Here is a 12667-nt window from a genome sequence, read left to right as displayed (position 1 = left end):
CTGATTTTACATGTGCTTCAAGACGTCATCACGCAAAGCGTTCCCATAGCGTCAAACTCGACGCAACGCGAGTTCCCTTGAAAGGGAACCTGCAAAATCGGCAGTGTATCAAATACTTGTTCTCCCAACTGTATGAGGATTTCACTGGCAAGAATATTACTAAAATGTGTCAAGACTTTATCTTGTCATGTATAATGTTGCATATAATGTATAATAATGCGCTGGGGGAATATTTGTGTGTCCTGATAATGCCAGATGTCTGATGTTACCAGTAAAAGTGGCTGACATTATTTTAAATATATCTAGTCAGTGAAAGAGTTCAAGCATATTCGTCTAAAATAATTCTGTATTTTCAGCTTCAGAGTCATGAATATTGTTATTCTGGTGTCTCTATTGCCCTTTTGGTTCAGCACCAAGTCCAAGACTATTCATTTACACACACAAATTTAGCTTTTTAATCAACAGTGCATTTTTTGTTAATCTTCTGTCACAGGGGTGCCCAACCCTGCTCCTGCCGATCGACTGCACAGTTCATCTCCAACCCTAATCAAACACACCTGCTTTTAATTTTCAAGTGATCCTTAAGACCTTAATTGGTTGCTTCAGGTGTGTTTGATTAGGGTTGGAGATAAACTGTGCAGGACAGTCGATCGGCAGGAGCAGGGTTGGGCACCCCTGTTCTATCATGTCTTGAAGTATCGCAATAATGCCGTATCGTGAGTTCAGTATCGTGATATGCATCAAATCATGACATTACATAGGGTATCGTTACACCCCTAACAATGTGTAAAAAATAAATAAATAAAAAAAATCAGTAAAATCTTAAATATTACAATTAAAATTATTCAGTATTTCGGTACTTTGGCAATGGACAAAATATAAAATAAAATAAAAATGAATATATGTGAAATATGTTTTATTCAGAAAGGCATGAACAGTAACATTGTTTCTCTGAGTTTTCCACAGTAAACACGAGCGCTCCACATGTGAGCTCAGTCCAGGACCCCCTCACGCTCTCAGTCCAGGACCCCCTCACGCTCTCAGTCCAGGACCCCTCACGCTCTCAGTCCAGGACCCCCTCACGCTCTCAGTCCAGGACCCCCTCACGCTCTCAGTCCAGGACCCCCTCACGCTCTCAGTCCAGGACCCCCTCACGCTCTCAGTCCAGGACCCCCTCACGCTCTCAGTCCAGGACCCCCTCACGCTCTCAGTGCAGGACCCCCTCACGCTCTCAGTGCAGGACCCCCTCACGCTCTCAGTGTCTCTGTCTAGGGCTCAGATCTGGTGAAGCACTTCAGGCCCGGGAGCCTCCAGCGGGAGCCGGTGTGTATCCGCAGATCCAGCCACTCCTGCTGCGCCGAGGCCAGGTAGGGCTCGCAGGACTCGGGCGGGGGGGTCAGCAGGTCTGGGGTCAGCGAGCTCTCGGCTCGGGTCAGAGCCTGGTGCCACGCCGCCTGCACATCCATGCTCTCCAGATTATGGAGACCTCCCGCCGCCTGATCCATCACCTGAGCGCTGCTCGGGCCTGGGGGACACGGCACACGGGGTTAAAGGGTTAGTTCACCCAGAAATGACAATTCTGAAAAATAATATATATTTCTAATATAAAACAATATAATAAATAAATATTTGTAGTGCTTTTGAACACTCCTTTTCTGTGGCATGCTGTGTTTTAATGTTTGCTTAGCGCATGATAATAGCAGAATTAATGGTCTGAGAAAATATTTTTGTGCAAATAATGATCAATAATGCACAATAAGGCCGATCTGTTTCCATTAAAAATATAAAGCAATTAAAAATACTATTTGGCCATTGGAAAAGATTGAGAAAAACTTTTTTTGAAATGTATTTTATACTATTTGATTTATTTATTCAAAAACAAGGCAAAGATAGAATACTAAATTATTTTATCAATGTAATGTGAAGCACATCCGTATCTCTTATTTTCCTAATGTCTTGTACCGTTAAATGTGGTATCACGTGGATGAATATGTATATGCAAATGATATGCAGATGAGGATATGCATAGTAAAACGAGGCATTGTAAGCTTCATATATGGCCATTTCTGGGAGGAGACGCATGTGCCACAATCTTCCACTGACTGGGATTATAAAGGGAATTTTACGCAGGTTCTGGCGTTCGCACGGTTTTATAAATGAGACCCCTGGACTTTCAAAGGAGAGACTGCTCAAGTTTCATTAAAAATAGACTGATTTGGTTTCAAAGATGAAAGATGAACGATGAACCAAACTCACATGGTTAGGAATGACAGGAGGGTGAGTGAATGATGAATGTTAAAGGGGTGGTATAATGCCCTTTTTAGAAGACGTAAAATAAGTCTCTGATGTGTGTGTGAAGTTTTAGCTCAAAATACCCCACAGATATTTTTATATAGCATGTTAAAGTTGTCACTTTTTGAGGGTGAGCAAAAACGCACCGTTTTGTGTGTCCCTTTAAATGCAAATGAGCTGCTGCTCCCGGCACAGAGGTTGTGTGTGTGCGCGTGTGTTAGCAGCTCCGATTACCTCACACAGACAAACACTGAAAATTTCAAAAACTTTTAGCCTTTTATGTTCCAACCAGAGTCGGACAACGATGGAGAGACTCAAGAAGAAGTGACATGTAGAAGCAACAGGACATTTCTGAATGGTTAGTTGATGAATTTATGTTGCCGATGTGGAGTTCACTGTCTTCTAATCATTGATTAGCATATTCTGTCATGATAAGCTATGAATCGCGTTCCCGGGGGCGGATTTATGTAAATTTTTGATGTCACTAACTCGGGAGGAAGCTCATGTAGTCTCTACCAGCCGTTTGTTGTAGTCCTTAAAAAGTGATTTCTGTATAAAATATCTCCCTTTGCTTTGAACTTTGAGTGTTGTAACTTAGCAGATGTTGTGTATGCTCAAATAGCAACATTACACACTAACTAAAGTTAGAAAAGTGAAATCATAATCAACCACCCGTTTAATTCTGTGTTGAGTGATGATTGTGTGAGTGAACTCACAGCAGTGCCTGAAGGGCTCCCAGCTGCGGGAGGGCAGGTAGGGTTTGGCCACTGGTTGCTGAAGCAGGCACACGATCGCATTATCCACCTGATTAAACACGCGCAGGGACAGCAGCTTCTGGAGCAGCTCCTCCGAGAGACGGTACTCCTCTGAGCGAACGAGGTCTCTGATCGAGTCGAAGTCCTGCTTCAGCTGCAGCGCTCCCTGAATGCTGTGTGAAGGATCAGATCACGTAAACACACAGTGAAGCGCTAGCGTCCAGTCCATTACTCCACCACACACACAAACACATGCTGACAGTCAAAGCTTTGGGATCGGTAAGATGTTTTATGTTTATAAAGTCGTCACTTCTGCTCACAAATGCTGCATTTATTTTATTAAAGGTCCCGTATTATGCCCCTTTTCAGAAGATGTAAAATAAGTCTCTGATGTCCCCAGAGTGTGTATGTGAAGTTTCAGCTCAAAATACCCAACAGATCATTTTTTACAGCATGTTTAAATTGTCATTTTTTGGGGCACAGAAAAACGCGCTGTTTTAGTGTGTGCCCTTTAAATGCAAATGAGCTGCTGCTGGACGACCCAGGGGGCGGAGCCTCACGAGCTCGCGCTCAGTCTCTCAGGACAATTTCATCTCACGGAATGATGATAATATCAGAAACTCTCAGTAACGGTGTTCATTTCGAGTCGGACAATAATGCCTACAGAGTCAGAGTGCTGTATAGAGATGGAACAGGTATAGTTTAGTAGTTTAATTACTTTTATTATAACGTATTTGTCATCTGCTTGTATGTATCCATTATTTATTAATAGCCTACAAGTCTGCTGTTTCGGACCAGGTCTGAATGATGATCAAACATATACTGATGAGTTTAATAAAGTTTATTGTACATCACACAAAAGATGAAGCGTCAGTTTTACTTCAGAAAATCACCGTAAGAGCTGAGTAAACACAGTAAGTTATAAGAAGTGCGCAAGCACATAAACGAATTTCGGTAGAGTTGAGGGAGCATTTCTGTGGGCGGAGGTTAGCCAAAAAACGGTTCTACTGACGTCATTAAAGAAGGAAGTAGAGGGATGTAGTCCAAACGGGCCGTTCAATGTAGGCGACTTCTGTTAAATAAAATATCTCGCTTGGCATTGAACTTTCAGCTTTATAATTTTACAGATATTATTTATACTCTAACAACAACATTACACACTAACTAAAGTTTGAAACATGGGATCACGAAGAACGGGACCTTTAAAAAATCTTCAGTGTCACATGATCCTTCAGAAATCATTCTAATATGATGATTTGATGATCAAGAAACATTTATGATTATTATTATTAATGTTGAAAACAGTTGTGTACAATTTTTTTTTTCAGGATTATTTGATGAATAGAAAGTTAAATGCTGTTCTTTTGAACTTTCTATTCATCAAAGAATCCTGAAAAAAAAAAAAATTACACAACTGTTTTCAACATTAATAATAATCATAAATGTTTCTTGAGCATCAAATCATCATATTAGAGTGATTTCTGAAGGATCATGTGACACTGAAGACTGGAGTAATGATGATGAACATTCAGCTTTGATCACAGGAATAAATTGTATTTTACTATATAATCACTTAGAAAACAGCTGATTTACATTGTAATAATATTTCAATACTGTTTTTTCTGTATTTTTAATCAAATAAATGCAGCCTTGGTGAGCAGAAGAGACTTCTTTTAAAAACATTATAAATCTTACCGACCCCAAAGGTCTGAACCGCAGTGTACATGTCGACTTACTCCAACCCTAACCTCTCAGTCTACTAATACTCTATTGAGAGTGAGTTGACCTGTCGTTACTTGTAGTTGGACCATAAAAATAAAGTGTATCTTTTTTTGGCAGTGTGTCCACCCACCTGAACTTGATCTTCTGCTTGAGTATGTGCTCCATCCAGGCCTCCATGAAGGCGGTCATGGCCTCGGCGAGAGCAGGAACACGAGCTTCATCGGGGAGGGTCTGAATGCTCTCCATTATGGCAAGCCGCGAGTTCCCGTTTCCTCGCGTGTAGATCTGTAATCCTCTCGCGAATGTCATTTACTTCGCGCGCCAGCATCAGTTGTGCGCTCCGTGAATATTGTCATTGATTTGCCGCCATAGACTATTACAACGTTATGTGATTGGCTTACGGGTAACCAATGATTTTAAACTTCAGACAAGCGCCCCCTAGCAAGAGAGAAAACACTTCTCTATTATGCCATTCCAGACTCTGTCTACGAAGCAAAGTGAAGTAGCAGAGTCTGGTATTACCAGGCTAAAACTCCTCCCTCTTACAACACAAACCAGGAAGAGACTGACTTGTTATTTCTCCTTTCTGTCACACCGACTTTGTCTCGACAAAAGCAATAAAGAATAAGCAATCAAAGGAGAACGAAGAGAACATTTTAACAGAAGGACTTTTGTGTTGTTCATTTCTGGACAGACAGCAGATCTGATCTGACAGCAGATTAAAACCGTCCTTCAGAAAGTGAAAGTAGAGTTTAGTTTGCGAGACTCAAACGGTGAAAATGGCTTCAGCAGCTGAAGATGATTATATTTGTCCTGTTTGCTATGAAATCTTCAATGTTCCTGTTTTTCTGTCCTGTAGTCACAGTATTTGTAAAGAGTGTCTAAAACAGTTCTGGAAAACTAAGGAAACTCAGGAGTGTCCTGTCTGCAGGAGAAGATCCTCAAGAGATGATCCTCCAGTTAATCTCACGCTAAAAAACTTGTGTGAGTCGTTCCTGAAGGAGAGAAATGAGAAACGTTCATCAGGATCTGAGGAGATCTGCAGCTTACACAGTGAGAAACTCAAACTCTTCTGTCTGGAGGACAAACAGCCTGTGTGTTTAGTGTGTATTAATTCACAAAAACATGACAATCATAAATTCAGACCCATCAGTGAAGTGGTTTCATCTTACAAGGTAAGACTAATGTCTCTCATTTCATATGCTGAATACAGTGCTAAACATTACATTTTCATTTCATTATATAAGGTAAGACAAATGTTTCTTGTTTCACATGTAAAGAACAATAATTGGTCATAAACATAGATATCATCACATTCATGCATTACTATTTCAGTGTAATTTTACTCAACTTTATATGACATTTACTGTGCTGTAAAAGTATTTGCCCATCCTGATTTCTTATGTGTTTGTGTCTCATACTAAATAGTGGGGTCTTCTTCATAGAAATCATTATTTTGCAAAAAAAATAAAAATAAAAACAGCACAATTGAGCGGACAACTTTAGTTCAGCCTCATTGGAGGGTTTTCAAGCATGAACTGCCTGTTTAAGGTCCTGCCACATCATCTCAATTGATTTCAAGTCAGGCCTTTGACAAGGCCACTCCAAAACTGTAATTGTGCTTTCTTGAGCCGTTCAGAGGTGGATTTACTCACTATTCTTTGAATCATTGTCTTGTTGCTTGAGCTTCAGTTTGCAGACTAAAGATGGGATATTGTCCTTCAGCATTTTCTGGTAGAAAATAAGAAAATTCAGTTCCTACGATGTTGTTCTTGGCCCTTTGGTGACTTTGAGCCACTTCTGGGAAGGTTTTACTGTGCCGAGTTTTCTCCATTTGGATATAATGGCTCTTGCTGTGGTTCTTTGAGTCCAAGAGCCTTTGAAATAGCTTTGTAATCCATCACAGACGGATGTGTTTCAATCACTGTCTTCATCATTATTCCTGGAGTTTCTTTCACCTTTGTCAATAGTGTGTTACTGTTTAAGACCTTTTAACCAACTTCATGCTGTTGAAAAAGTCCTATTTAAGTGTTTATGTGATTGAACAGGGCTGCAGTGATCAGGGCCGGGTTTCCCGATAACGATGTATCTTAGCTCTTAAGAGCGCTTTCCACGTGCAAGGTTACGAACACTCGCAGCAATTCCACAAGCGCTTCCCAAAAATGCACTTAACATGAACGCGCGAGAACGCGCTCTACGTGCTACTTAAGAGTCGCTGTCCATTCGCGAAGTGCTGAAACATAACCTTATCTGGAATCGTATTCTGAACGTTTAACCTAATAATTGTCATCTGTTGTGGATTAGCAATCAAGACAAGTCTATATAAAGCACCTACAGGCGGAGGAACTGACAAAATGGCTGAAAAACAAAAAAAACAAAAACAAGAACAGATACCTTTCAAAAAGATGAAATTAATGTCCTTTTAGAGGAGATAGAGCGAAACAAAGATGTAATTTTTAACAGATTTAAAGGATTTCTTCTATTTATTTTTATGTTCATTCATTTAATTTTGATTCAAATTATTAGATTAAGTTATTTCTATTTTTTTGTTTTTAATTATTTAATTTATTAATTTAACCAACAAAAAAGAGTAATAAAGTGTACAATAAAGTACAATCAAAACCTTATATTATAATCACATTGCATTTGAATAAAGTTAAAGGTGTATCTGCCGGTTGTCCTGCAGGTGTCCTCATAAATCTGTCTTCGATGCACTTGGGGATGTACGATTACTCCAGAGCACTCGTAGTTCTATGAAGATTTTCAAGTGCTACTTACGCTACGATGCTTTTGGGAAACGCACCCCAGGACTGGCTGTGTTTAGTCCAGCTGAACAACATTATAAATACAGTTTTATAGATTTGAGCAATTAGTAAGTATGGGGCCAAATACATTATCACGCAGGCCCAGTTAGTATTGGATAACTTTTTTGCTTCAGTATATAATAGTGATGGTGAAATGAAGCTTTGTGAAGCACCGGGGCTTTCCCCCTCGACTGTATTGTAAAATGGTTCATTACTCCAAGCTTTTCAACACGTTACACACTAACGACATCTTGTGGTAAAAAAGGTGGAAAAGCTGTCTTTCTGTCCCAAAAGACCTTTTATTTTTCCTTTTTTTTTTTTCATTTAATAAATAACTTTGTGCTCTGTAAACCACAAAGCAATACAATTAATCCTCATACTTCATGTTAGTGTTAATGTAGTTCTTATACAATGTATGAACAAACAACTGTATGAATTAATTTATGAAAAAAATTATAATAATAAATGGGACTAATTACCTTGTACAGAAACAATTCTTATGAATCTGCTTTGATCTACAAATGCAGCCTTATTCACATAAACTTTAGCCTCAGTCCTAATCCTACGAGTTCACAGGCAAGGCTCATGTAGGCATATATAATCAAAATAAAAGAAAATTGTTGTGGAATGGTGAAGTGCTTGTGAACTGGGGAGCTGACATTTTATTTTGTGGGTAATTTAATAAATGTAAAGAAACTTGTTCAACAGTGTGTGGGCTAAGTCTATTTCTTTTTTATTTACTACTACCGAAGACAATCGAAACCTGCTCAGGAGGTTCACGCTATTTTTGAATCTGAATACGAAGCAGTCACGTGACTTTGTGTGGAAACGAAGCTTCGGACGTCACAGATCACGTGGTTATGGCAATAATATACTAATAAATACTTTTGCACAGAATTGTATGATCATATCACTGTATTTTCTTCTCTTCACTGTAATCTGGTGTTTAATGTATTTTTGTTCAATTCTAGGAGGAGCTCAATACAGCACTGAAGTCCTTACAACAGAAACTTCAACACAAGGAAAAGAAGAAAGGAGAGTTTAAAGAAACAGCTCAACACATCAATGTGAGGAAACAGAATCAAGAGTCATTTTCATTACAGCTGGAGAATCACTTTATACTGTTATAAATTGATATATGTAATATAATGGATTCCAGTTGATTATTTCTGTAAATGACGAGCAGCTTCTGCTTCTGGATCCGTTATATGTCGGGTATCCGAGATTTGTGTTGATTGAGATGATTGAAGTGAATGTGATTTGATTTCAGTCTCAAGCTGAGCACACAGAGCGTCAGATTAAAGAAGAGTTTGAGAAGCTTCATCAGTTTCTCAGAGACGAAGAAGAAGCTACAATCACTGCACTGAGAGAGGAAGAGGAGCAGAAGAAGCAGAGGATGAAGGAGAAGCTGGAGGAGATGAACACACACATCTCAGCTCTTTCACACACAATCAGAGACATGGAGGAGATGATGAAAGACAATGACGTCTCGTTTCTAAAGGTGACAAATCAATCTGGCTTCATTCTTTGTGCAGAAAACAACTTGTATAGAGAGACTCATTGACAATGAGAGTGTTTGATAAGATATTAAAATGTTTTCAAACTCTATATTTTCCAGAACTTTAAGGCCTCAATGGAAAGGTGAGTGAGCTGCTCGTATCTCTTCTCTCAGTGGATCTGAACTCAAATTCACTGCAGTTCTGACTCCTGAATGTTCCTCAGAGTCCAGATCTCACAGCCGGATCCACGGATGAGTTCTGGAGCTTTGATTCATGTGTCGCGTTATCTGGGTAACCTGCCGTTCAGAGTCTGGAAGAAGATGCTGGAAACTGTCCAACACAGTGAGTCTCAGCAGATTTGACACCAGTGCAGAAGATAGTTCAGATATAAACACACATAACATCAACATTTGATAGACATATATTTAATAATCACTTGAATTACTAAGTGAATCTGAACTGTATTTCAGAAAATCATCAGATCATTCAGCGAACTCATAATGAAAAGTGTATTCCTCATGGTTTATGTTTATGTATTAGGATACAATAGTGTTTATTGAATACTGATATTAAACCTGAAGCCTCAATCCATTCTGACAGTAACTGAGAGACCATTGTTATGATAGCATGATTTAACAAAGTCTTTACGTGTTTTACATTTACATTTCTAATATTTCATATCTCATCCTGTAATCTGATGTTATTCTCTTTGCAGCTCCGTTGACTCTGGATCCAAACACAGCAGATCCTCGTCTCACACTCTCTGCTGATCTGACCAGTGTGTCGTTCAGTGATGAAGATAAAACACTTCCTGATAATCCAGAGAGGTTTGACTGGTGTCCATGTGTCCTGGGATCTGAGGGCTTTAACTCAGGAACACACTGCTGGGATGTGGAGGTTGGAGACAATACACGCTGGGGTCTTGGAATAACAACAGCATCATCACACCAAAGGAAGGGAGCGGCTTTCTTTGAGTCTAATGTCTGGCGTGTGTGGTACAAGAACAGCGAATACATCTCACATTCCCCAGAGCAACCCGGCACTTACTTCACTGTTAAACAGAAGCTTCAGCGTGTGAGAGTTCAGCTGGACTATGACAGAGGAACAGTGTCATTCTCTGATCCTGTAACTAAAGACTGTCTGCGCAGATTCAGGACATCCTTCACAGAGACTGTCTTTCCATTCTTATGTAATGCCTGCACAACTTCTCCTCTGAGGATCTTACCAGTTAAACTGTTTATTACAGCAGAAAATCACAGTTAAATCTGATTCTGCTTCTAGATTTATACAGTTTTGCAAATTATGCTTCAATAATAACTCTGTAATCAAAGGGTCTCATTGATCAATCACACTTCAATGTAAAGTTTAGAACCAAATTAACCCTCGTGTTTCCTTAAGGACATGTTTGTCTCTTTCAGTTAAAAAAAAAAAAAAAAAAAATCCTGTGTTAATGCCAGTGTGTATTTTTATTAGAATTTTCTTATTTCCTTTCCACATTGTACACAAAATATTTACACTCAGGACCTTAAGGACAAAACTTTCCCCATTGAAACCCATTAAAACTGCCAATTTATTTTTATCTCAGGGCCATTTAACTATAAAATGATGCAGTCTTTGTTAACAGACTTTTGTTCTGTTGGCCTTTTCTTTTAAATATATATATATATATATATATATATATATATATATATATATATTATTATTATTATTATATATATATATATATATATATATATATATATATATATATATATATATATATATATATATAATTTATTTTATTTAATTTTTTTACAAGATGGTGCCGTTTTCTCAGGTTTGGCCTATTGTCACGATTTTGTCTTGTCTTGGTCACATTTCATGTCTTGGTCACGTTTCATGTCTGTCATGTGATCCCCTGTTCAAAGTCATGTGATCCTGCGTGTGTTCCCTTGTCTGATGTGTCATGATGTTATTGGTTCATTGTTCACAGGTGTCCCTTGTTGGGTCATTAGTCTTGTGTATTTAAGCCCTCATGTTTGCCCTGTGTCTTTGTTTAGTATTGTTTTGGGTAACTGCTGTTTGTTCTTGTTTCGAGTTTTCATGCCTTTTTTTATGTTTGATCACGTTGGTATTAAAGTTGCACTTGGGTTCTCTACATCTTGCCTCCTTACGTTACACCTATAAAGCGAATACTCACTTTTTCCTGTTTTCTGCTTCTGCATATTAGAGTCAGTTGGATATATTATTGTGAAATAATTGTGTTTGTGTTGCTGTGAGGTTTGTTTATATGTACTAAAATTTGTATCTGTGCATGTAATAGTTGATAAAGAAAAAATATTGAATTGTAAATCTCAAATCCCAAAGTAATTATTAATATTATAAATTCAATACTTAAGTAACCATTAAACAAGTCATACAATAATGAAAGTATGTTTAAATTCATGTTTACAATATGTAAGTAAGGGATAATGTAAAGCGAGGCGGTTGTTATAGTGAATACAACCCCGACAGGCTGATCGGGACCCCGACGCGAAGCAGAGCTTGAATCAGTCTGAAGGGGTTGTATTCGCTATAACAACCGCCTCGCTCTACATTATGCCGCTTATTACATGGCTACCTACCAAATAAATCAATAATTTGACACAAAATATTGATTTAAAAAGGAGTTTATTGATTTAAAAACGATTGTATTGCTTCCGCTAAAGAAAATAGTCCGTTCCGTCTCTACGGTTAGAATCCTGCGTCCATAGCAACGCTCTGTTTTTCATGGCAACGGTGTGTTATACTTAGCAGCGCTCTGATATCAAGAAATAACACACCACATTCTACATTAGAATTCAACCAAGCCATGTAATAAATAGTATTAAGTATATATATATATATATATATATATATATATATATATATATAAATAAAATGATAAAAAAAATTACAATTTTCAAACATTTTAAAACTGTTTTAAATAACGGTTTGAAAGTATGTAGTTTGTCTTGTTATTCTGTCAATCAGGGACGGATTTTGACTTGTAAAGGCCCTGGGGCCAGTTATCTCCAAAGGCCCCCCCTGCCCCCCCAGCTCCCCCTCAGTGCGATAATAAAATCGTTTTTTGATAAATATAATGCACAATGTTGTTGGTGAAGACAGGGCTGCCAAATCTCACGCATCGTGTTGACACTGTTCTCCGTTTTTTTCAAGCAAAGAGGCCACTGACACCAATAGACAAGACAAGGCAGGTTACTTTTGATCAGACGCGGCGTCAGTCGATTTTGCCGGGGCTTCAGCCCTGAATGTTTTGAGTGTGGCCCCTAATGTATTTTGAAAAGTTGACTGACAAATATGAAACCGGACAATAGCCTATGTAAACCCTCAAAATCATAAGTTGCCTTATTTCATTGTGCTTTGGCTTTGCTGCTGTCTCTGACTGGTGATTGTTGAAATCTCTCACACAGACACACACCACGTGAGTGATTTCAGCCTATCCTAGAATATCTCCAGGTTCCCTTTCGAGAGGTTTCGCCCTGTGTAACTATGGGCATTTCGGCTCTTTTTCGTGAGCCGGCTCGTTTCACTCAGCTCAATGAAAAGAGCCGGCTCTTTTGACTCATAAACGGCT

General features: G+C 38.7%; 2 protein-coding genes across 2 annotated transcripts; one reads left to right on the top strand and one right to left on the bottom strand.

Annotated features, from left to right (window-relative positions):
- Nucleotides 1–210: 210 nt before the first annotated feature.
- LOC311094420 (coiled-coil domain-containing protein 142-like) lies at nucleotides 211–5195 on the bottom strand. Its single transcript, XM_084132382.1, has 3 exons — nucleotides 4900–5195; nucleotides 3009–3220; nucleotides 211–1525 (listed from the first exon to the last, which is right to left on the bottom strand). The coding sequence occupies exons 1-3, from the start codon at nucleotides 5076–5078 to the stop codon at nucleotides 1269–1271; spliced, it is 648 nt and encodes a 215-aa protein (XP_083988508.1). The 5' UTR covers nucleotides 5079–5195; the 3' UTR covers nucleotides 211–1268.
- Nucleotides 5196–5307: 112 nt separating this feature from the next.
- LOC311094399 (E3 ubiquitin-protein ligase TRIM35-like) lies at nucleotides 5308–10708 on the top strand. Its single transcript, XM_084132358.1, has 6 exons — nucleotides 5308–5944; nucleotides 8545–8640; nucleotides 8844–9074; nucleotides 9192–9214; nucleotides 9296–9414; nucleotides 9788–10708. The coding sequence occupies exons 1-6, from the start codon at nucleotides 5549–5551 to the stop codon at nucleotides 10333–10335; spliced, it is 1413 nt and encodes a 470-aa protein (XP_083988484.1). The 5' UTR covers nucleotides 5308–5548; the 3' UTR covers nucleotides 10336–10708.
- The last annotated feature ends 1959 nt before the right edge of the window (nucleotides 10709–12667 follow it).

Source organism: Abramis brama (genome assembly GCF_963993115.1).
Source record: "Abramis brama genome assembly, chromosome: 13".
Classification (NCBI taxonomy): domain Eukaryota; kingdom Metazoa; phylum Chordata; class Actinopteri; order Cypriniformes; family Leuciscidae; genus Abramis; species Abramis brama.
This window is presented reverse-complemented; position numbering and strand designations above follow the sequence as displayed.

Bases quoted from the DNA above. Each gene is read 5' to 3' on its own strand.
- LOC311094420 (XM_084132382.1), bottom strand. From the start codon at position 5,078: ATGACATTCGCGAGAGGATTACAGATCTACACGCGAGGAAACGGGAAC. The intron at 3,221-4,899 runs GTGGGTGGACAC...TCCTTCACACAG, and splicing joins AAGCAGAAGATCAAGTTCAG to CATTCAGGGAGCGCTGCAGC. The intron at 1,526-3,008 runs GTGAGTTCACTC...CGTGTCCCCCAG, and splicing joins GGAGCCCTTCAGGCACTGCT to GCCCGAGCAGCGCTCAGGTG.
- LOC311094399 (XM_084132358.1), top strand. From the start codon at position 5,549: ATGGCTTCAGCAGCTGAAGATGATTATATTTGTCCTGTTTGCTATGAA. The intron at 5,945-8,544 runs GTAAGACTAATG...GTTCAATTCTAG, and splicing joins AAGTGGTTTCATCTTACAAG to GAGGAGCTCAATACAGCACT. The intron at 9,075-9,191 runs GTGACAAATCAA...TATATTTTCCAG, and splicing joins ATGACGTCTCGTTTCTAAAG to AACTTTAAGGCCTCAATGGA.